This window comes from Paramormyrops kingsleyae, chromosome 8 (assembly GCF_048594095.1).
Source record: "Paramormyrops kingsleyae isolate MSU_618 chromosome 8, PKINGS_0.4, whole genome shotgun sequence".
Taxonomy (NCBI): domain Eukaryota; kingdom Metazoa; phylum Chordata; class Actinopteri; order Osteoglossiformes; family Mormyridae; genus Paramormyrops; species Paramormyrops kingsleyae.
In genome coordinates this window covers 40,438,519-40,463,776 of record NC_132804.1, presented here as the reverse complement: position 1 = coordinate 40,463,776, position 25,258 = coordinate 40,438,519, and the positions used below count along the sequence as shown (strand labels likewise).

At 42.1% G+C, this 25,258-nt stretch overlaps 2 protein-coding genes across 2 annotated transcripts in view; one reads left to right on the top strand and one right to left on the bottom strand.

Moving 5' to 3' along the window:
• LOC140592260 (uncharacterized) overlaps positions 1-7,905 on the top strand; it is a 31,127-nt gene extending 23,222 nt beyond the window's left edge. Inside the window, exons 10-14 of the mRNA XM_072715168.1 lie at positions 187-314; positions 5,616-5,696; positions 5,885-5,995; positions 6,274-6,675; positions 7,702-7,905. Coding sequence (XP_072571269.1) covers positions 187-314; positions 5,616-5,696; positions 5,885-5,995; positions 6,274-6,675; positions 7,702-7,905 — 926 coding nt within the window. The remainder of the gene's footprint in view (positions 1-186; positions 315-5,615; positions 5,697-5,884; positions 5,996-6,273; positions 6,676-7,701) is intronic.
• Positions 7,906-19,626: 11,721 nt separating this feature from the next.
• LOC111838685 (uncharacterized) lies at positions 19,627-24,662 on the bottom strand. Its single transcript, XM_023801916.2, has 2 exons — positions 21,890-24,662; positions 19,627-20,937 (listed from the first exon to the last, which is right to left on the bottom strand). The coding sequence occupies exons 1-2, from the start codon at positions 23,738-23,740 to the stop codon at positions 20,746-20,748; spliced, it is 2,043 nt and encodes a 680-aa protein (XP_023657684.2). The 5' UTR covers positions 23,741-24,662; the 3' UTR covers positions 19,627-20,745.
• Between the last annotated feature and the right edge of the window lie 596 nt (positions 24,663-25,258).

The window sequence follows — 25,258 nt, the reverse complement described above, 5'->3', positions numbered from 1 at the left end:
AAACGACTCCGCTGAAGAGGCAACTGAGGAAAAAGCAACTGATGAAGCTGATTGCTCTGATGATGAAGACACAGAAGTGAAATTCGTTGATGTTGATGGCAATTATGGCTGAAGATGATGGCCTTCAGTACCTAATGCCAAAGCACCATCGGTGCACCTGTCATTTGCTATATTTGGTTTCCACAGTGTATGTTGAGAGTGCAAACAGAGCAGAGGCCTACAAGAAACTTTCAAGGTCAGCCTTCTCTAAGTCCCAGGCTCTCTGGAATAAGAGTTCAAGGTCTACTAGCGTGCAGAGACCGTCGAGAAGCACTGTAAGCTTCACTGGTACAGCCCAATGCAACAAGATGGAATTCCTTTATATTGACTGTGGAGCTCATAGTGAATCCTCAAAGATCAAGGAGAAGTGCCTATGAGAGCTGTCTGTGCTGCTCTCAAAATTCTTATGTAAGTAACAAATGTCCGAGATCTTCTATTTATTTTATTGCCTACTAAATGCTTGCCTCATCACCTGGTCAGGTTCTGAACCTTTTGTGCATTATATGCAAATAAGTAACAAAACAACAAGGAACAGTTATAAAATGATTTATAAAGCTAATTCCCGTGTGACTGAAATTATCCATTGTGAGGTTGCTTTAATGTATTAGTTATTTTATGTACATGTAAAAAAATTTGGCCACACAGATTGTCCAAAAAGAGAGAAGAAGCGTACAAAACAATGATTACTGAAGCTTCATATGCAAGAGGTAATTTTTTTTTTATCAATATCATAATATTAAAACAATTGCAACAGTACAATATTACAAGGATTTTTTGTGTAATTTCATGTCAGTCTTAAATTATGAAATAACTTATTAAATAAAATTTTTCTAAATCTTTATTAGTCAATGTTACGACCTCAATCATTTAACTTAATAGTTATGTTTGATCTATAATATGTTTATTTTCCTCTCTTGTGATTGATTAAAAGCAGGAAGATAAGGCAAAAGAGCAGGAAAATCCAGAAGACTGCACAGTGACAGAAGCCAACAGCTCAGTGAGCCCACAGCCTAAAGTCGCAGAGAATCAGGATGACCGTCCTTCTACTTCAACAGGAAGAGCTTCATCTTTGCTTCACTGTCTGCTGGGACAGACCTTCTCTGATGCTTTTGTTACACCACATCATCAGCCAGCCCATGCCATAGCTGAAGAGGAGATGACCAGATATCGGGGTTCTCCACCACACTCTCTATCTGAGGACCCCCTCAACTGGTGGCATGTAAATAAGGTGTCTTTTCCTTTGCTCTCCAAAATGGCAAAGAGGTATTTATGCATTCCTGCAACCAGTGTCTCTGCAGAGAGAGTCTTTTCCACTGCAGGAGATATTGTTACGGCCCAGCAAAGCACACTTACTCCTGAACATGTGGACCAACTGCTCTTCCTTCACAAAAACTTGAACTTGGCAATATAATTACAATAGATAAACTATGGTGAGATGTTGGATATTTAAGTTATTTAATTTGTATCTTGATATTTTTTTGCAGTATGATTGAAAGATAATTCATTGCAGCTCTGAAGATAATTCTAAAGGTTCTAAACAAAAATAAATAAAAGACATTCCTTCCTTTGTTAAAAGGTTCTAAACAAACTGAAAACAACCCATTTGTTGATTTGTTGTTACAATTGTTCTTGGTAATTGTTCATCCTGAATATAATTTTGTTAAAATAAAAGCAATAAAAGTCTTTATTTCACTTTGTCATTTTTAAAATCGAAATACTGTCAAACAGAGATTCTAACTATGAACAAAAAACATATAATTTTAAATTTAAATTAAGCATATTTGCAAAAAAATGTATATGAAGCATCGTTTTGGAATCGGATCGTGGATCCCAGAATCGTAATTGGATCGGATCGCGAAGTACCTAAAGATTCCCACCCCTACTGTCCACTAATCCACTGAGCCACATGCTGCCCCCAATACATAATAATTTGATTATCCAGCACCCTGACACCTCTTTTTGGAATTTTGGGAGTAAAACCTAAACATTAATTAATTCAAAAATAGTGCAGGAAGCTAATTGTTATTTTCACTTTTAACACAGTGAAAACCTTTTTATTTTCCAAAGAAACATTTTCTGCACAATGTGGGCAGTCAGTATAGAGGGCCAAGCTCAGAATAAGTTCAGTAGATGGCCCAGTATGGAGGACCTCCTCCATGATTTATATGCCTCTCATTACAGCTGGCTCATCTCAGAAGTACATAAAAATGCATAGGATGCTGGGAGGAAAGGCATGTGGACACAAACATAGATATTTATTTTGAAAAGACCAAACTGTAGAGATAAGAGGAGAAGAGACTTTTTAAAATCATGGCTTCATTGCTTTTTGGTGTAACTGTGGATTTTGATCATTTTGTCTTTTTGATTTTGTAATCACCCAGGAAAACTGAATGTTATGGCATAATTTATAGAGTTTCTCTCTAAAGAATCACATGGGCCTTTAACATTACCCCAAACAGTAATTTTCAGCATATGTATAGTAATGTTGCAACAGCAACAACATCTTATTAGCATGAGGAGGCTCAAGGTCATGACAGTAAGACAACCTGTAACAGAAAATAAAAACAAAGCGGAAAACACAAAGTATAAATAGTGCCCTCTGCTAATTCCACCCATACCTCTCTCAGTGAAGTGCTCAACCAAGATCCCAATATTAAAGACATTACATTTAGCATGTGCTTTTGTCCGAAGTGGCATATACTGTAAGTGAGGATCAGACAACAGGGTCACACAGTGTTCCTAAAGCAATTCAGCCTAAGGGCCTTACTCAATGGTCCGACCACTCTTGCAGATATGGTATTTGAACCAGCAGACGTCCAATTCAAGGCACTAACCCAAAGGCTACTCACAATGCTGCTGGTTTTCAGCAGCTGTGACAGATTGTCACTCAAGTAAGTGAAAGGGGGAGGGGCTCATGATGAAAGGTGACCTCATCAACATAGTCACCCAGAAGGGATGAGTGGATGACCCAGGCTGGGCCCAGTTCATATGAACGTTGTAACTAGCATCTGATGTTAGAGAGAGTGGCAATTGTAGGATATTATTGATAATTGCATTTTCAGTTTCAGTTAAATTACTATTCTTAGGTTATCTATAATAAGATTATGTGAAACCCTCTAATCTTTCCTAACTTTGAGGGTGCAAGGAAGATCAAGGTGAAGTGAGTCAGGGGAACATGATTCTTATGTTTCATTCTCTTCCACACATCCATTTAATTCTTCAGCTCATTCCAACTCTTCTTAAAAGAGCAAAAGGGTTTTTTTCTCTTAAATTATGCAAAAACTATTATGGCACCAAAGTTCTAGTAATTGATCTTTCTCAGACTAAGGGCTTTTAACTCTAGGTGCAAAATGCAACAGGTCTTCATGACACAATAAAAGGCAATATGCAAAATTTAATGGACACATTAAGGTTATATTTTAAGAATCCTTAAGGCATTTCATTACAGTACTTGTTTCAAATTGATATTTAAATTTGTTTTTCCACCCATTCTAATTATCATATTTATAGCTCTTCATTGAGAGCACATTATGCGATTATTCCAAGCTTTTGGGTACTAGCATTTTGGTGGAAACACAATTAGGAAAAATGTTGGTAAATTTAAACAATAAAACTAGTAGAAAGGTCAACTGTTCCACTGCATTAAAATCATAATTTTTTATTATGTAACCAAAACTTGCCAAGAGAGGCCCATTAGCCAAAGACAACTCTCTGGTAAGCAGGAGTGTACCTTACACAAAATTCACAGTTTGGTACAAACCTCAGTTTTGAGTTCACGGTTCTTTGCAATTTCAGTACAGCAACAGAAATGCAACAGAATTTATTTTGAAATTATGTATTATTAAAACTGCAAGCACAAAGACAATTAGGAACAGTTGTAAACCAACACGTCATTTGACGTGTATGAAAAACAAAACCTAAGAGACGTTTATTTGCACACTGTACAAATACTGTATGTAAAATAAATAAAAACATCACAAATATAACATCATATTTAATTATAATGAACTAAATCCTGTCTAAATCACCATGTTCCCTACTATCAAGTATGGTTACAAATCTTTAGCAATAAATCATAAACCGATTAAGCCCTACAGCCACAATACGATGGTACCTTAGAACACAAACTTAATTTGTTCCAGAAGGCTGGTTGAGTTGTCATTTGGTCGAGGTCCAAGTCGAATTTCCCCATAAGAAAAAATGTAACTGAATTTAATCCGTTCCAGACCCCCAAATGATTACTTAATTAAACTTATCTACTTACCTAACTAATGATAAAAAGCATTGACAATAAATATAAAACTAATACACACAAAAAGCACACTTACAAAGGTCATAAATACAAAATAAATGACAATTCCATGCTCAGAAGCAAGAGCAGACACACATACACCATCTTCAAGTGTCGTTATAATTTCCTTTTTAAGTTCAATAGTTACTTTCCTCTGCTAACACTGCTCACTTTCTTAGGGGCCATGATTACTGTATCAGTAAATGTACTGTAGATAAAATACAAAAAATTCTCACTGAACACAGGAACACAGTTTTTGCACATCAAACTCGGTCGAGAGGTACCATGAGACAGAGCGATTCAAAGGCGTAATAGTCCCAGTAGGTCAGTTTGCCTGTGTCAGCCTGTTACGTGCCCAGGGTCTGTGTGGTGGTGTGTGCTTTTTTTTCTCTCCCTTGTTTTCTGCAGTACTGGTCCTGATTCCTGTCCACCCCAGTGAGATCATGTGTGGTCGGGGTTTTCCCTTTTATAAGGGAGCCTGCTTCGAAGACCGATGGCGTCGGCATTCTCCTGCCTGGCGTCCCCCCCCCGTTGGTTGTTTGTTGGGCTGCTCTCTGGTTCTATAGTACGGGGTTCAGGAAAGACCTGTTTTTAGATATATTCCTTTTTCCTGCTTCGTAGGGTTGTGGGGGGGTTAGGTTAGGCTGTGCGCACATCTACATATCCTCACGTAGGTTCGTTCCCTGTTTAAAGACAGAAGTCAATCAGTTTAGGGGCGGACGCCAACCTCTGTACTTTTGTCAGGGTTTAGGTAGCTTAGCGAGCCTAATCATTGAAATTTAGTTTAGGAATGGCAAGGGATTAAGATGTTTTTTTGATCGTTTCTTTTCATTAGCGCCACCAGTTTCCCCCCTTTGTAATGTACTTAGCTTTTGCATTTAACCGCTTTAACCAGCTCTTGCACTTAGCTGCTTTAGTCCAACATGTTTGCACTGTCCTGTTAATAATAAAATGTGAAAACGGCATTATTTGGTTATGTTTGTTCACCCTTGTAACATCAAGGCAGGTAAACCAGTTAATCAGTTCACCTCAGACCTAGACCTGGGGTTTAATGTATACAAGTTTTAGCAGGTCTGTTTTGTTTTGTCGTGTTCTGAGTTTTTGTCACATCCCGATCATGCCACTCCTCCTGTGTGCCATGCCCCCTCATTAACCACGTGTGGAATCCCTATGTTACCAGCTGTTCCTAGTCTTGTCTGTTGTTTTCACAATAAATCCCTCGTTTCCCAATTCTGCGGCTCCTTATCCTGTTTCCCTGGTCCGTACACCCGTCTGGGTGTGACAGAATGACTCTCAAAGAAGACGCCTCCCCTCAGAATACCTCAGCTTGATTAATGAGGTGATCTACTGCCTCACACAGCCCAAGGTAAAAAAGGACCCCGTGGCTGGAGCCCTCGCTACTAGGTCGAGGGAGATCTCCCCGCCCGATAACTTGCACCTCGCAGAGGGGGGGTGTGAGCCAACTTGTGGCAGTTGAGGGAAGGAGTGGCAGAGACGATGTTCAGGCGGGTGCACTTGGTCTGTGGATTGCCTCTCCCCCCGCTATCCGGGCAGCCTGAACTCCCCGTCACCTCTGCTGTGTCGGCTCGCAGAAAGAGCCGGAAAGAGTGCAAAAGGGAGGAGCGTGTCAGAAGCGCTTCTGGGATCTGCTACTTCACCACCGACGTCTGAGGCTCGTTTCTCTGCTGCTTCACCGCTGACATCTGAGGCTCATCTCCCTGCTGCTTTGCCTGGTGGAGATGGAGGAGGAGCTCAATTGGAACCCCTCGGGGATCACCCTGATGCCTCCCCCACCACTCCGAGGCAGATCCCGGCCAGGACCTCGTCTCTCTGTGTCCCGCAGAGGGAGAGGACACCTGCGCAGGGGGTCCCACCCACGCAACCCCCTGGCTCGTCTTCAGTCCCCCTGACTTTGGCTTAGCATTCACCTGCGGTTCCTCCAGCTCCTGCTCGGCGGCCGATGTGATCCCCCTGGCTCCGGCTTAGCAGTCACCTGCGGTCCTGCCTACAGTAACTCGTCGGCCGGCTGCAGTCCCGCCTCCGATGCCTCGTCAGTCGCCTGCAGTTCCCGCAGCTTCAACTCGTCGGTCGCCTGCGGCTTTGCCAGCTGTGGCTACGCCTTCGCCTGCCACGGCTTCTGTTCCCTCCTCCCCTCCGCCAGTATAACCTTTACCTCCTTCCTCACCTCCTCCTGCAGTCCCTCTGCCTTCCTCTTTGCCCCCTTCAACATCCCCTCTGGCTCCGGCCTTGCAGTCACCGAGGGTCCCTCTGGCTCTGGCTTCGCGGTTGCTGGCTGCCCCTGCAGCTCCCGCTTTCTGCCCACCGGGGTTCCCTCCAGCTGCTTGGTTCCCCCCGCCCTTTGCCACTTTGCCTCCCCCTGTGGATGGTTTTGTGCCCCCTGTATTTGCTCCCCGTTCCTCTGTTTCGCCTTTGTTCACCCCTGGTCCCTTCATTCCTCCGGTTGGTGTTCCTCCTGTGTCGTTTCTTTTAGTGTCCCTGGGTTCTGTGTTTCCTTTTTTGGTCAGTTTTTTTTTGTCAGTTGTCGTCCTGGTTGTTTCCTTTGGGCCTGTTTAGTGTGTCGGTCCTGTTCCCAGTGCCCCATTAGTGTTCTTGCTTTTGTTTCCCAGGTCTCATGTGCCCGGTCTCGTCCCTTTGCTCCCCTTAGGTGCGACTGGTGTGTGCGCCATTGGGGGGGGGGGATTCTGTCACGTCCCCATCGTGCCACTCCTCCTATGTGCCATGCCCCCTCATTAACCACGTGCGAAATCCCTATGTTACCAGCTGTTCCTAGTCTTGTCTGTTGTTTTCACAATAAATTCCTCATTTCCCGATTCTGCAGCTCCTTGCCCTGTTTCCCTGGTCCGTGCACCCATCTGGGTGTGACAGTTTTCAGTCGGGTTGAAGCTAGATTTTTTTCTACTGACCAGTTCGAGGTCTGTATTGGTAGAGTTGAACGCATCTCCATCAATATAAATTTTTGCAGGAACGGTCAAGTTCCAAAATTTAAAAAAATTCGACACATCCATTCGATGTCTGAGCTGGTCAAGTTAAGAGGCATTCGAATTCCCAAGTTCTAGTGTAGATTTTTTTTTAGCTCAGAATTCCCTGGCAAAAACTCCATACATGCTATGGGAAGACTAATTTGGAAAGGCTGTTTGAGAAGTGTCGTCTCAAATAAATTAGCATGTCAAATGTGTTTACAAAAACATATTAGCGTTCTTCATAACAGAGGGGTTGTCAGGGACAATAGCCGCTGGTAGGGTCTCCCAAGGCAAAAAGGTCCCAAGTGAGGGGCCAGACAAAGAGCAATCCAAAAAAAAACCTGGTGAAAGGTAAACATTGCAAGGTCTCGTTTCCCTCACCCGGACTAGGGTAGCCGGGGCCCCACTCTGGAACCAGGCCTGGGGGAGGAGCCTGTTGGTGAGTGCCTGGTGGCCGGGCCTTGGCCTGTGGGGCCCAGCCCGAACGACTTACACAGGACTGTCCCCAGGTGGGCCAACCACCTGCAAGGGGAATATCAGGGGATCGGTGCTATGTGGATTGGATGGCAGCCAAGGGAGGCCCTGGTGGACTGATCCCCAGCTGACAAAACTGGCTTTCAGACATGACATGTCACCTTTCTGGTGGGGAAGGAGCCTGAGCTTGTGCGTGAGGTTGAGAGATACCAGCTAGATATAATTGGGCTCACCTCAAAACTAGAACCAATCTCCTGGAGAGGGGCTGGATGCCCTTCTAGAGTTGCAGCGGGTAAGCGACACGGGGCTGGGGTGGGGCTACTGGTGGCCCCACAGCTTGGTGTATTAACAATTAGCAGTGAATGAGAGGGCTGTCTCCCTGCGCCTTTGGGTCGGGGAGAGGTCTCTGACAGTCAAATGACAGGTCGGAGTACCCAGCCTTCTTGGATTCCCTGAGTGGTGTGCTGGTTAGCGCACCACGAGGGAATTCCATCGTGTTGCTGGGGGACTTCAATGCTCATGTAGGCAATGACAGTGTGGCCTGGAGGGGGGTGATTGGGAGGAATGGACTTCCTGATTGATGTTCTGTTGATGGACTTCTGTGCAACGCATGATTTGTTCATAACAAGCACCATGTTTGAGCATAAGGGTATCCATAAGTGGACATGGTACGAACATGCCCAGGGTACAAGTCGATGATTTTATAGTTATATCATCTGATCTGCGGCCTTCTGTCTTGGACACTTGGGTGAAGAGAACAGAGCTGTCAACTGATCACCACCTGGTAGAGAGTTAGCTCAGGTGGCAGGGGACCGGTCAGACCTGACAGGCCCAAGCACATAATGAGGGTCTGCTGGGAACTTCTGGCAGAGGCTCCTGTTCACCGAACTCGCACCTCCGGCAGAACTTCAATTGCATACCGGGGGAGGTTGGGGACATTGAGTCTGAATGGACACTGTTCTAGTCCTCCATTGTGGAAGTGGCCATATGGAGCTGTGGCTGCAGGGTGGTCAGTGCCAGTCGTGGAGGAAACCCCCGTACTCGATGGAGGACATCAGATGTTGGGCTTCGCCAGGGCTGCCCTTTTTCATCGATCATGTTTATAATATTTATGGACAGGATTTCTAGGCACAGCCAGGGTGTTCAGGGTGTCCAGTTTTATGGCCTAAAGATTGCGTTGCTGGCTTTTGCAGATGACGTGGTCCTGTTGGATTTATCTGCTGGGGACCTCCAGCGTGCCCTGGGGCAGTTCGCGGCTTAGTGCAAAGCGGCGGGAATGAGCATTCGCACCTCCAAGTCTGAGACCATGGTTCTCAGCCAGAAACGGGTGGATTGCCCTCTTCAGGTCAGGGAGGAGGTACTGCCTCAAGTGGAGGAGTTTAAGTATCTCGGGGTATTGTTCACAAGTGAAGGTAGACGAGATCGAGAGCTGGACAGATGGATCGCAGTGGTGTCTGCAGTTCTGCAGTTCTTTGTGGCCAAGAAAGAACTGAGCCGGAAAGCAAAGCTCTCAATCTATTGGTCCATTTTTGTCCCTACCTTCACCTATGGTCATGAGCTGTGGGTAGTGACTAAAAGAATGAGATCAGAGTAGAACCGCTGCTTCTCCAGGTTTAAAGGAGCCATTTGAGGTGGATAAGAACCTGGCGTGGATAACTCCTGGGTGGCTACCTGCAGAGCTTTTCCATGCATGTTCTAGAGGGAGGAGGCCCGGGGCAGACCCAGGAAGTGCTGGAGGGATTATATCTCTTGGTTGGCCTGGGAACACCTCGGCACCCCCCCCCGAAGAGCTGGTAGAGGTGGCTGGGGAGAGGGATGTCTGGGTATCTCTCCTGAAGTTGCTACCCCCGTGACCCGAACCCCGGACTAGCGGATGGTAATGGATGGATATATTCCATCAATAATTTGCCATTTATCTGGCCTACAAAGATGCAGACCTTGTGCTACAGGAACCTGGCAGTGAGGAACGGGTTGAATTAAAACATATTCCCATTTAAGGATTAGACTTGGATGAGATTGGATTGGGAATAATGACAGAAATGGAAATAACCACAATATGAGCAAAGTTCTCATACATAGTTCTCATTTTTTGTTCTCAACAAAAAACAGGTAAATTGATCACATGGGAAGTGGTAGACCTTGGGACTAATATCCTACTAGTACTCCCAGGTAATGGGGGCAAAGGAAAACAAAAGACATAGCCTTTGAGGGGTAGCTAGAATGCATCAATACAAATAACCTTATATAGACCCCCACCTCATAAAGAATCTATAAGCCATAATAATAAATTTCTCCTGTTTATAAGTGAAATCTGCTGTGTATAAAATATGTGTGAAAATAAAAAGGGAAATGAAATCAAAGGCTTGACAGAGCTGACAGTGATAGAAAACAGACATTGTTTATTCTAGTGGAGGTACACTCATTTTACACTGCTCAAAAAAATTAAAGGAACACTTTTTAATCAGAGTATAGCATCAAGTCAATTAAACTTCTGGGATATTGACGTGGTCAGTTAAGTAGCAGAGGGGGTTGTTAATCGGTTTCAGCTGCTTTGATGTTAATGAAATTAACAACAGGTGCACTAGAGGGGAAACAATGAGACAACCCCCAAAACAGGAATGGTTTAACAGGTGGAGGCCACTGACATTTTTCCCTCCTCATCTTTTCTGACTGTTTTTTCACTAGTTTTGCATTTGGCTACAGTCAGTGTCACTACTGGTAGCATGAGGTGATACCTGCACCCTACAGAGTTTGCACAGCACAGTCCAACTCCTCCAGGATGGTGCATCAATGCATGCCATTTGCCAGAAGGTTTTCTGTGTCTCCCAGAACAGTCTCAAGGGCATGGAGGTGATTCCAGGAGACAGGCAGTTACTCTAGGAGAGCTGGACAGGGCCATAGAAGGTCCTTAACCCATCAGCAGGACCAGTATCTGCTCCTTTGTGCAAGGAGGAACAGGAGGAGCACTGCCAGAGCCCTACAAAATGACCTCCAGCAGGCCACTGGTGCGAATGTCTGACCAAACAATCAGAAACAGACTTCATGAGGGTGGCTTGAGGGCCCACGTCCTCTAGTGAACCCTGTGCTCACTGCCCGGCACTGTGGACCTCAACTGGCATTTGCCGTAGAATACCAGAATTAGCAGATCCGCCACTGGCACCCTGTGCTTTTCACAGATGAGAGCAGGTTCACACTGAGAACATGTGACAGATGTGAAAGGGTCTGAAAAGTCGTGGAGAACGTTATGCTGCATGTAACATTGTTCAGCATGACCGGTTTGGTGGTGGGTCAGTGATGGTCAGGGGAGACATATCCATGGAGGAACACACAGACCTCTACAGGCTAGACAACAGCACCTTGACTGCCATTGGGTATCGGGATGACATCCATGGACCCATTGTCAGACCCTACGCTGGTGCAGTGGGTCCTGCGTTCCTCCTGGTGCCTGACAATGCCCGGCCTCATGTTGCGAAAGTATGCAGGCAGTTCCTGTAGGATGAAGGAACTAATAGCATTGATTGGCCCCCACGCTCGCCTGACATAAATCCAACAGAACACCTCTGGGACATTATGTTTCAGTCCATTCGACGGCGCCAGGTTGTACCTTAGACCATCCAGGAGCTCAGTGATGCCCTGGTCCAGAACTGGGAGGAGATTGCCCAGGACACCATCCGGCGTCTCATTAGGAGGATGCCCCGACACTGTCAGGCATGCATACAAGCACGTGGGTGCCATACAAACTACTGAGTACAATTTTGAGTTGCTGCAATGAAATTTCGGCAAAATGGACTAGCCTGCCGCATCATTTTTTCACTTTGATTTTCGGGGTGTCTTTGAATTCAGCCCTTTGTAGGTTGATAATTTTCATTTCCATCAAACAATGTGGCATCCTTTCATTCCTAACACATTACCTAGTCCATATCAGTATAAATATCCAGCATGATTTTTCTCCCATTGAAATCTGATGTGTTCTCAGTGTTCCTTTAATTTTTTGAGCAGTGTACATAGCAACTGTTAACTGTTCAGTGAAAAGCCATTTCCTTTTTCTAGCATTTTTTTTTATTAATTCAGGATTAAACATTTCACTGCAAGTAAGGCATTGGTAAGATACAACTATATTTTTCTAGTTAGTGGTTAAAACTTAAGCTATTTTGTGAATGCTGTTTAACTTAAGTAAAATTTTAGCTAAGACTGTGACTTTACTGTGAAGCTCTGATCACTGTCTGACCCAAAAGTTGATGGTTTCATTACCACACATAGGAGAATACTGCAGAAGGTCCAAAGGAGACAAGTATCCCATAAGTGCTAACGAAGAGAATGGTGATGGTAGAGTTTAGGGGTTAGTATTCACTGACAAAGCTCTTTTCCTGGCAGGCGCTGCAACAGACCACCTGCTCTGCAACCCCAATCTGGCTTAGCTGACTTGGGGTGGGGGGAGCTAAATTTTCTTTTAGTGAGAGCCCAAAATATGTATTGAACAAATATGGCATAAGGAGCCTCCAGCTGAACAATGCAAGCCAGCAAAACATACTCCCTCTCTATCACCACCTTTCTTGACTGATATACCACCTTCCTTTCTCTCTGTAACTCTTTGTCCTATCTTCCTCATTCATATCCAGGGCTACTCCAGTCATTTGCTTAATGGGTTACCAAGGAAACCCAGCAGGCATCTGGGACATCGAGGAAGCTTTCCAGAAAGGTAAAGACTTAACCCTTTAAGCCCTTGTTTCATCACACCACCGTACATGCAATAGCTCACATGAAGCTAAAAGGCTTTTAATTGCATTAGAGCAAAGATGCCTCAGAACAGGGTCCTTTGCATGGAATTAATTCTCACATGGAAAATAGAAGTCAAGCTGAAAGTAAAGGTAAAAAATTTGCTCAGTTTGCAATATTACTTGTCCGCTTGCTATTTGCTAACAAAATCCTTTAATGGCTTCATCTAAAAATACCAAAATTCTCCTGAAATATAGTTACCAGTTAGGCATACAAGTCAGTTGGAACTCTCCAATTAAAAAGCATGTACTTACAAATTTACATTCAAACTCTTACTATACAGCATTTTGGGTCATTGGATCTTCTTGGGTTATGAGTCTTTAAATACCATACTGCCTGACCACCTCTCCCAGACCTAGCCCAGTCAGAGGTCATGTTTAACAGCATTTAGTGATCAGCAAATGTTGATAACTTTGTCCAGTCTACCTGTATTATGACTGCATTTTATTAATTTTTTGAAAGTCAAGCCATGTCTGGTTTCCAAATCCAGCCAGAACTGTGTAGTACAAGTGAGCCATTATACAATGCCATATATGTAGTGCAAACCCTTACACATGTAACACAATAACTCCCAAAGAAATTCCAGTGATGGCTGTCACCAATGCACCTCAATATTATTTACTGTAAGCAGCCAGGCACATGGCCTGTGAAAGAAGCCCAGTATGGCTGTAAGAAACAGAGACAGTCAAGCAAATTGCCATCACTCAGCAGGGGACCATGAACCCCTGTAATGTTATTAATATGAAAATACAAATCAATGGACCATATCAACAAAAAGAGACCACAAATGTAAATATATAAATGTATAACTTAGAAATATTTCTAATACAGAAATATTTGAAAAAATTATTGCGCTTCCTGAGTTATTTGGGATTCCTAATATATGCTATTATATATATGTTGAAATCCTTTCAACAATATGCATAATTCCAGCTCCCTCAGTGCATTTCAAGCTAATTTTTCCGCTTAGCATGACACAGTGTAGTTGGTCTCTATGTCACTAGGCATATCAACATCTGTGTCCCTTCTACAAGCGATATGCTGTGTGGAGTCTACAGCAGTAAAGGATTGTGTGTTTAAGGTAACATGGGGCTCCCAAGACAAGCAAATATTTAATCATTAGATGACTGCAGCCCATTATAAGACCCCCCACCCTCACGTCTCACCCAATAACTGGCCTGTTTGGTGCTCCCCCACCTTCATAAACAACAGAAAGCATGCATATTGCTGCAGCAGGAACAAAAATGTCACAAACAGATATCCACCCAAAACAGATGCATTCAAGCCGTCATTCCCATTCATGCATCATAATACAAACACAAAGGTTCAACCCCACCATAACCCCCTCCCTGCTTTCCAGCTGCCTGCAGCCGCAGACAACCTCAGATTATGATGCACATTCGGCAGTGATTTGATGCCACTATCCCTGCTTCTCCTGCAAATTCTACAAACTCACCACTTACCTACCACAAGCCGCTGACTCCACAGGAAGCGCTTGGCCGTCACAGGGGGATGACCGGCAGTATGCAGATTTCTTTCTTGCCAGTGATACAAGCTACTGCTTGAAAAAGCGGGAGGGAGGCAGGCGTAGTGCTGGATGTCTTCTTCAGCCCTCAAAAGGAGACAGGCACTGATGAAACAAAAGCCTGTACAACAGCAGCAGTACTATAATGACTGAGCAGGTCTAGGCAGAGATTCTATACAATAACAAGCATCCCTTCCTGGTGAGAGGGATGGATAAAGGAGGGAGTGAGACAGGGGGAGGGGGTGTGGAGCAGACAACGCTACAGAGCATGCCCAGTGAAAATCCCCATGTATAAAAAAAAAAATCACATAACAACATCTCCAAAAAGACACTCATTTGGGGGAGGGAGGCAGAAAAACCATGATGCTCAACGCTGCAGAAAAAAAGAAGAGGTGACGTCAAAGCCACTATCCCTTTCATGAAAAAGACCTGCAATCCTTGACTGCCCTCCCCCAGGCATCCCAGACAGCCAATAAGATTCACAGTGATGTTTATCACAGCATAGTGGAATGGATTAACCCCTTTCCAACCAAAGAGGCTGCATCAGAAAGCCTTTTACCAACAAAGGCTCTTGTGACATAAGTCATCTTAAATGACCATGATGAAATGGACAAAAACATTTCTTGAATCAGAGAAAGGTTTGCTGCAATGATACAAAATAAGCTATATAACAACAACTGCCCATATGATCTATGTGCCTAAAACATTAAAATTAAATAAATGGCAACAAGAAGAGCATACCTTCATCAGTGGGAATACCCCCCAAACTGAATGCAGTAGCAGGTGATTCCAGTGAAGAGTACATACCCAATACACAATTCTCTGAATGTAGTTAGAGCACAGTCCCTTTACAGATAGACGGATGTCAAAGTGGGCAAAAGTCAGGCAGGTTATAGTACTGTTTTTTTCCCAGTCCATTTGCAGTCCTGCACTTAAATATGAAATATATCCTGTCTTCATCTGAGAGGGTTGTTATATAGGCTGCTATATATTGCCTGTAAAACCTGAGAGCCAACCAGAAAAAGACACATGTATTATGCTTATTCTCCATTCTTTCAAACTTTTCAAAAATACAAAGCATCATACTAAATACTCTACATTGTATTACACTAACTGGATAATATTTCTCTAAGTGGTAAGTATATATTACAAAATATTAAAACCGACACCAATTAAATGTTAAAAGAAAAACTTTTTTATCTGACATTCTTTCATACAACTCGGAAAGGTTTCTATTCTTTCCTTAATATTGCATTGTATTATTACAGACTCAGATATACATTAGCCATTCTTTGACCCAATGTGAAAAATTACAGCAGCCTTGCGGCATCTTGACTGAAATCTTCCACCTGCTATCAGACAAAACATGACATTGGTATGTTTGCAAAAATTAAAAAATGAATGCCCTTCTGGTATTACCTAGAGCTCGATCTGAATCTCAGAAGTAAACCGTGAACGCCGACCTAAGATAACTTGTACGCGCGGAGGAATGAGTCACGCGGCACGTCTCTCAGCAGAAACAATGGGTAACGCTTCAGTCTCAGCCTAGCATTAGCTGTGATAGCACCGTGCATGTTTACACTAACTGAATACATATATTTAGACAGTAAAAATACATTTAGACAATGATAAACAGTTCCAGTAATTATTATTATATAATAAAATACATTTATAAATAAAGATTTCTTATTCATTATTTTAATATTAATAATAAACCATTAATACGTTTTTTTTTTTTTTTTTTTTTTTTTTTTTTTTTTTTTTTTTTTTTTTTTTTTTTAATTATAATAATATTGTTGTGGCGAGCGGGACGGAACAGAGACAAAGGCACAGATGTCAGGGTATCGGGGAATACGGGGTTTAATTACAGGTAAGGCAGGCAAAATGTAGACTGACAATACAATGACCAGACTGGGGAAACAAACTGAAACGAGGCCGAAATACAGATCGAGGATTAATGACAACAACCAGAGAGAGCTGATCACATGTGGATTCCACACGGGGTTAACGAGAGGGCGTGTCACACGGAAGGAGCGGACGATCGGGATTCATTTATTTTCTTACTTTACAAATTACTGTTTTGATAAATGTGCTTAGATGTGTTTAGTACAGTATATGCTCTTCTTGTTTTATCCGGTTAATTTTGTGTTTAAATGCTAAAAAAAACATATTTAGGTGTAATTTTTTGGGGCCGGGAACCAATTAATTATAGTTTTCCATTATTTGTTATGGGGAAAATTCGATAACAACTCGAACTTTTTAGGATTCGATCTGGAGTTCTGAACGGATTAAATTCAAGTTCTGAGGTACCACTGTACAATATTAACAGAGTAGCAACACGATAAGTAACTAAGACTTATATAATTATATTAATTATTATATTAGACATATTAATATCAGCATGGGATTTTAGAAGGACAAAGTCTGTACTCGTGTTTTCCTCATGCCCAAAAATACAATTCGACTTCAAATAAAATAATGAAATGGTAATCTTGATATCAAATGTGGTCTTGTAATGTAATAGTCTTGGTATTACTACTGGAAAAAATGCATCCTAATTCACAAAAGAAAATGCTGTCCTGATAGTCCAGAGATGAAATCATGCTAAATGCTCATAGCACCCCTCAGTGGTACGCCAAAGCATATCCATGCATCTTCCATATATGTTCATTTTGTACAGGCCTGGATACGGTGGCCGAGAGAGCTCAACGCGCTGCAACTTCAGAAAACACATGCAAACAGAAAAAAACCACAACAAATTAAGAAAACGTCTCCATCAGTTTGACAACACAGGCGCTGCAAATATGGAAACGTGCTGCAAACACACGAACGCGCAGCAAACACACGAACGCGCTGCAAACAAAAAAAACGCGATGCAAACACAAAAAACGCGCTGCAAATAGCAGGGACCACAACGGAAATGTTTCAGGGGGACCTCAAAAAGTGACGAACCCATCTGGGAGCTGATTATTTGTTCATATTACCTCTGGGCACAGCCTGGCATGACACCGGTGGCCTGTACTACGAAGTGGGGTTACTGGCTTATCGAGGTAACTTGTCGGATTTAAGGTACCACAGTTTAAATGGACTTCATATTCGTTCACTTACATTTTGCCCAGACTACCTTAAATCCGACAAGTTACCCCGATAAGCCAGTAACCCCGCTTCGTAGTACAGGCCACTGGTCCTCACCTGCAGGTTTAGGGTCATTCTCCACGACAAAACTAACATTTCGCCCACATGAGCTACAAAATTTGTGCAAAGTTGGCCGCTGAAACCCACAGAACGGACAATACATTTTGATCTGAAAAAACAAAAAACAACAATGTTACCGATTTTAGCATGCTTTATTTGTATTCCGTTGTTCTTTATTATTAAGGGTCTGAATAAATTGTAAAATATATTTTTTTCTATCAATCTGTAATGAATTTTGACCTGATTTTAACCATTAATGAAGCACTGCAGAATTTTGTCATTTATTTGCATATATTTATTTAGATATTTATTGGCAATTAAATTAATAACGTTCCACAGTTAAGTGTGTGATTCGTCAGATTAGTCTAATAATATCCAAAAGACCAATGAATCGTATAATCAGATTGTTAAAAAAAAAACACCTTTTAGTTCACGCACAACACCTCTGCTCTGACCAAAAGCCACTGAACAAATAATCAGCTCCCAGATGGGTTCGTCACTTTTTGAGGTCCCCCTGAAACATTTCCGTTGTGGTCTGCTATTTGCAGCTCGTTTTTTGTGTTTGCAGCGCGTTTTTTGTGTTTGCTGCGCGTTCGTGTGTTTGCAGCGCGTTTCCGTATTTGCAGCGCCTGTGTTGTCAAACTAATGGAGACGTTTTCTTAATTTGTTGTGGTTTTTTTATGTTTGCATGTGTTTTCTGAAGTTGCAGCATGGTTTTTTTCTGTTTGCATGTGTTTTCTGAAGTTGCAGCGCGTTGAGCTCTCTCGGCCACCGTACCTGGAGCCTATCTCAAGAACACAAGACAGGGTACACCCTGGAAGGTTACCAGTACTCAACAGCACAGAATAATCAAATATTGGTATCCTGTTAATTCGCCCCCTGATGTTTTTCTTTCAGCTTGTACTACATCTCAACTCAAAAAGATAACTGCTTCTGATACCAAACCCTGGGTGTGAAAGGCAAGGGTATTATCAAATGAGCCACTATGTCGCTCTCGACAGACTAGTTTTTGGTTTACTAAAATATTTCCAAATTAACGAAAAGCATATTTCATTTAACATCATGCAGCCCATTCCGAGCCACATCCGTGCGCCAAAATATGGCGTTTACCTCTCGCGAGAACATGACGTCAATCGCTTTTTTTTTTTTTAGGAAAGGCAATGCACGCATATTCGAGGTGCAATATTTGTATCTCGGTAGCAAGTGTAATATTACACAACAGTCATTAAAATTAAATGAAACTAAAATTACCACAACCCGCAAGTACGACGTGATATTAAAGAAAGCATCAGCACCATGGCAAGGCACAATGGCAAACGTATTTACGTGTCCGGAGTAAATATACCGTAGTGCGACAATGGCTGTTTATGTGACCATAGCGACCATTACAACATACCCGAACACTCACGATCATTTTGCATCGACAGTTTTGTCCTGTTCTTGTGTTATGAATGTTTATAAACCGAAGGATAAGTGAAGTGAAGGCTTAGGAAAGCAAATACGCCCAGCTCGCCAGAAAACGTTGCTTTAAAGCAGTCAATGTGCTTGTTTCGCATATTCATTTTTTTTATTGCATCGGGCATTTCCTTTCATGTCCACTTTATCTGCTTCTGCCAGCAAGTGTCTATTGACATGGCGTACACATCATTCAGAACTAATACAAGAAATACCGAGTATATAGTTATTCTTGAAAGGACAAATGTAGCTTCGGAGCTCATTATTATTTTATGTTTTTAACAATGCAGCACCCAAAACCACTACAGACTGTCCCTTGTCTATTTTCACTCCGTTCATAAACCAAAACATTTTTATTACGAGTCCGTCCTACCCTTTCATAATCACTATTCCTTTTTCACATTACATTTAACACAAAAAGCAGAATAGTCTTAATTATTCTAATTCAAGATTCGCAAATGAAACAATGACTTGGTAAAACTGGTTTTACATTCTACAATAAACATGTTTGGTGACTCAACATGTAAGACACCTGTCTTTATCTTGGTCACTGGTCCTACAAGACAAAAACAAATTTTGAGACAGTACGAGGCAAACCTACTGTACATCTTACACAATAACTGATTCAATCGCCAGACACAGGCACACATACTACATGTAATTTACTGCGTATGTTTAAAACACTGGGGAAAACAGTAAAGATACAGACATCCCCTGGGTGGTTGTTTTGGGTCATGAAAAGGGGAGTACTTCAAAATTAGTTTAACTACCTCAAAATTAAAAATGTAATACATTTCAAAAGCTCTTGTATGTGCTAGGTTCCAAGTATGTAAAGTAATTTTGAAATAAAGAGAAAAAAACTGACTCAAAAAGAAAACTTCATCAATACATGTTCTTCATTGATTTATTAGTATATATCATTTTATTTATACAGTAAATGAAGCAATAACTTCTTCCACAAAATCTCAAAGGATGCAGAAGCACTAGAAAAATAAAACAATTTAATGATGCAATTAAACAGAAATATCACTCATTTTGGTAATATCCTTTAATTAAAAAAATCCACATTTTGCTGGCTGTTACCTGCCTAAATTTATCCGCTTTCATCACACCTGTCATTTTCAGAGTACAGAGAAACAAACCCTTTTAATTGTCCACATCACTGTGAAAGCACCAAACTATCAAAATAACCAAAGGGAAGACTTTCTACAATAAATTAGACTAAATTCATAGCTGGTTTAATTGCTCCCATAACACGAAAGAGAACTCTCTAAAGTCAAATACTGAGGAACTCAAGATGTAAAATTTAAGAGTTCAATTGTGTTTTACCTTTGGCCTTAAAATCAATTCACAAAAAGTAATACTTTCCATTAATCAATGTCATTGAGAAACCACAGACCAATACCCTTGTACTCTGTACAAGTGAAGTTTAGACTGATGTAGGTGTTAAACTGGTCCAAGTAGTTAAATCTCTAGGAATTGTAAGAGTTGCAAAGTTAGGGTTTCCCCAGTACTATGCTGTTATTTATTAGTAATGTTTTTATTAAATACCATTTTCAAACTTCTCTTAGGTTTTACCACAACCTAGCCATATCCACAATCCCAGTGCAAGCCAACCTGAGCAAAACAATCCCCTTTGTCAATTCTCACAAGTTTCTCTAATAAATGACAAAGGAAAGGTGACAATACATGGTATTCTCAATCGAAAAAAGAGGTTATGAGACTGTTAAGTGAAATATATAGAAAACTTTGTGACAATGGTATGATGAAGGGCATTGTTAATTGCACAGTGAAGGCTGGTAACAAGGGAGACTGTCACCTATGGGAAAGTGCTGCAAAGAATTATACTAAGAGTCAGGGTCAGGCTGTACTTGAATTACGATTTAGCCCTTAGCCATTTAGTTCTTAGCATATTTTTGTGTCTCCTGCTGCCACGACAGTCCAGAGTCCAGCAATTACTAGATACTGAGACAGATAAACAACACAACAAAGGTAACAGCAGCAGCAACTCAGGAGCTCTGATGCAACCTCTGGAAGATTAACTGCCGGAAGGCAGGGGCCAGGCAATATCCAATGACATCCTCTGTTTCCTGCACACGACGAAGGAAGCGGCAGCGATCACGGGCAAACTCTTCCCAAGGACCCCGTCGATCTTCATCACAACTGGCATAGAATTCTTCTATATCTTCCACAAACCTCACCTGGTGGACAAAAATAGGCCTTGTCACATTAAATCACAATACTCAATAGACGTTTACTGATCTGCGGTGCAAAGAAATTCTCCCAGAAATTGAAAGAAAAAAAAAATCATGCTTCAAATAAAAGCAACCAGAATGACACAGGGCTGTAAATGCAGGGAAGCATTACAGTTTGTCCTGCTAATCAAAATGAAGAGGTAGCTGATAATCCTTATAAGTAAGATGTGCAAGCACAATAATTTGGAGTGCAGACATTTTCCTGGAGACCCAGGGATAGAAGCATCATCTGAATTAAAATCATTAAAATCATGGGAGGGGGTTTGTTTCATCACATCTGCCATGGCTGTAGCATTACACAAAATCATGTGGATAAAAATATTCATGACATTATATCACTCTTCTAAATGTTTATGAAAAAAATTATTCTATTAAAATGGGAAAAATATAATTTTCATTGCATATCAAAAAATGTATCCACCCAAAACAGATGCAAGGAGTCTACAACTCACATCCCTAGTCAGTAACTTACTTTAGCAGTATTTGAACTGAGGGGGACACATTTAATCTACAACTAGACCTTTTTTCTACTCATAAACTTAATGTTTAATAACATTATCACAGTTCCTATAACCTTAAAAGGTTCATTAAAATGCCACATCTCTCAAAACTCTCTTGGTTTTTTGTTATTCAATTTGCACCCACATATTAAGCAGGTAATTCTATATTAAATCTATAAAAAGAACTATCTGCAATTGTTTAAATGTCATATGAATTAACAAAAACAGTAAAACAGTGAACAGCTGAAAATCATTAGAATGTTATAACTGAAAAGATGTCATTTTAAATAAAATTTTGGGACAACAACAGTAGCAGTGTAATGTTACAGTTCATACGCATTGGCAAAAATAATACATTATTGTGATGCTGTGGGTGATAATGAACATCAGGCTGTCACCTTTTTCAGCTTGGCAGAGGATGTATTGTGGCTAGAAACATCTTCTGAAAAACCACTGTCCAGTCGTTCCTCCGCTTCCTTCTTGTGGCTGCATGGTGAAGTGAAAGATGTACCAGTAAAGCTCCGGGCTGCAGGTTGAGTCCGCAGAGGGGCCTGGAAATTGAAGAGACTGTATGGGTCTGACACACAGCTGAAAGAGTTCCATAAGCGAAGGCTATCTGCTTTGTCCACATTGCCAGACTCGTCTCCAGAATTATCCTCTTCTTTGAGGGGCTTAAGGGATGAGGAAAGGGAACTAAAGGAGCTGGGGGAAATGGAACGCTCTGCTTCCACCAACGTCACAGAAACATTCGCTTGTGTGACAGGATCCGCGGCAGTCTTCAGAGGTGCAGTGAAGTTCCAAAGATTATAACGGTCCCTGCTTTGGCAAAGAGAGTTCCAAAGCTTTTCCACCTCAGCATTTGCATCCTCTGAATCTTCCTCATCGTCAGAATCAGAATCCTCAGAATCTGAAAAATCAGAAGCTCCCTCACTGTCAAATCCATCGTCATCATCCCAATCGCAATCACCCTCTGACTCACTATCGCTATCCTCACTGCATTGGCTGCCCATGATGTAGGCAATTGTCTTGTTTTGGCACTTGGGTTTGGAGAAATAAGGCTGGGCCGGCACCTCCACTTCCTCCTGAACAGACAGCTCACCTTCTTCAGACTTAGCAACAGAATCACAATCTCTTTCCCATTCAGTGAGCTCTGCCGTAGCTTCCTTTGGTTCCTCCTCAATAGAGCAGCCTTGTACCTCAGTTCTCGTATCAGATTCTATACATCCCTTATTGAGGCAAATGGATCTCATTACATGCAATCTGGTATTTGAGTGCTCCTTGTCCAAACTTCTGTATCCATTGTCCTGATCAGGAGTCAGCACTGCCACATCACTTTGACAGGCAGCAACAGTTCTTGTGTTGACCAAACTGGCACAGACAGGTTCATAATCTAACAGCGGAATTTCTGTGCTCAGGAGGTATCCTGGCATGGACATACAGTATGCACCATTACCTGCCAGTTTTGCATGACGGAACAGTCCAGTATGTTCATTGTGCACTGATCCTTTACATTGTACAAACAGTTTTGTTGGCTTGGCAACAGAAACAGCTGTGCTGGATTTTACCTGCTGGCTGTCACTGACATTTTCTCCATAAAACCATGTGGCCGATACCTTCTCTTTCCAATCATTAAATTCAGACCCCCAAATTTCACCCTGCCAATTGCTTTTTGTTGCTGACAAATCTGCGGGCCAGCCATCGCTACTTAGCATTTGTTCTGCGGTTCTTGTTTCATTCTGAGATGAAACTGCGCTGATCAGAATTTGAGAAAGAAAATGTTTCGCTGCGGCTAAATACCCACCAGCGGTTGTGTCCCTTATGACATTCAAATCCACATCAGTAGGGTTAATTCCCAATTCATGAAAAGAGTCCGCACTAGTCCACCTGACAGATTCCTTAGAGGAAAAATCAAAGCCACTGGCTTCATGCTGGTAATGAAGGTAGGCGATGTGTGGATGATGTTCAGCTGCAGGAATAAATTTGCCAAGTCGCTCTAAAAAAGAGCTATCTCCGTCCGCAGATCGAGAAATGTCCTCATTAATCGATCCAAATCCGCCGTTTAACAAGGTAGCTGTCTGAAGCCGTCCCGGAAGATACTTTTTAGCGAAAGACAGGGCGGGCCTAAAAACCACCGATAAAAAGCCAAACCACGAACTTTCCTGATTTTTGTGTACCAGCGACGCGACTCCAAACTCGCCGGGTACAGTCGACGTGACACTCTGCTTCGAACTGAGTCTATCTGAATTCATGTTTCTGAACGTTTTTTATCTCTTATAACGAGAAATAATACGAATAAACCAACAACAACAACAATAGTTAAATCCGGACTGGGGAATTAATTATAAAAGTAACTATATATTAGGATGCATGAGCACTTGATAAAACGGTCATAGATTTAAATAAAAATACATACATAAACTAGATAAAAGTAGCTGATTTGCGACGTTAAATAGCGAATTAGTTAAACTATGTATTTAAAATGCCAGGGGCGACGTTCATTCTTCATAACATAAGTGGTTGAAAGCACTAAGATTAGTTACGTAGGTAATTGTCCTTGCACTTTTTTTGGGGAAAAAAACTATATCACTAGAAAATGGAGCTGATTATATTTAATTATTAAAGCCTTGGGAACGGACATTTTCGCTCAGCAGCGCGCCTGGACGGCGATCAGGTCGGCTTGCCTGTGAGCCCACTGCACGCCGTCTTCCATGATGCCTTCGACTCTGGCGGTGTCCATGTCGGTGTCACTCCCAATACAATGATCGGACAAATTCCGGCCAGCGCTTGTAACAGTAGAAGACAGAGACGAACGGCAAGAAGTACACGAAAAAGCCACGTAGACATAAAGAGCCATCTTAATTGTTCAATGAAGCTCAATCTAGCGATTGAATGCAGTCCAAGTTACGGTGACCAGTTTATGTGACTAACCGGTGAGTAATATCCGTAAATCTGGCAAAAAATATGAAGCGTTGTTAATAAACCATAAATAACTAGATACTTTGACAATTTACCGCTTTTTCGTGTAGCTAAACAATAAAACAGCACTATTCTTAGGAGGTTAATGGAGTAATCCTTATTGGTATTTTAGCGGTAATAGACTTCCAATAATGCAGCAGATCGCACTTCCTCCTCTGCGCAGTTCAGCCCAAATCGCCGTAAGGGTATTTCATCAGAAACGTAAGGGAACGTCGCAAAGGAGCGCAAACATTAACCGAGGATATTAGGGATCATCGCATAATTACTAAAGCACCGTAAAATGTATCATAAATTTAAAAATCGTTTTGCTTAAACCAAAGTTTCGTCTTCAACATTTGCTCCATCAGTATGCGCGAATGTTTGTACTTAAGCTGTAGCTAGAAATATATAAATATAAATTTAGTATGACTGGGACATGGTTTAGATTACATTTAACCTGTATTTAATTTGTATTTAAAAGGATGAGTCGGTCATTTTCCGTGCATGTCCTACAGGGAGGAGGCCCCGGGGCAGACCCAGGACTCGCTGGAGGGATTATATCTCTCGGCTAGCCTGGGAACGCCTCGGTGTCCTCCCCGAGGAGCTGGTAGAGGTAGCTGGGGAGAGGGAGGTCTGGGTGCCTCTCCTGAAGCTGCTACCCCCGCGACCCGAACCCCGGACAAGCGGCAGATGATGATGATGATGATGATGATGATGATGAGTCGGTCATGGGAAGTAGTCAGTTAAATTTCATCTAGTATGTATCTTTCATAGGATGCTTAACAATGGAAGCTACTCTCTCCTTTCCTGTC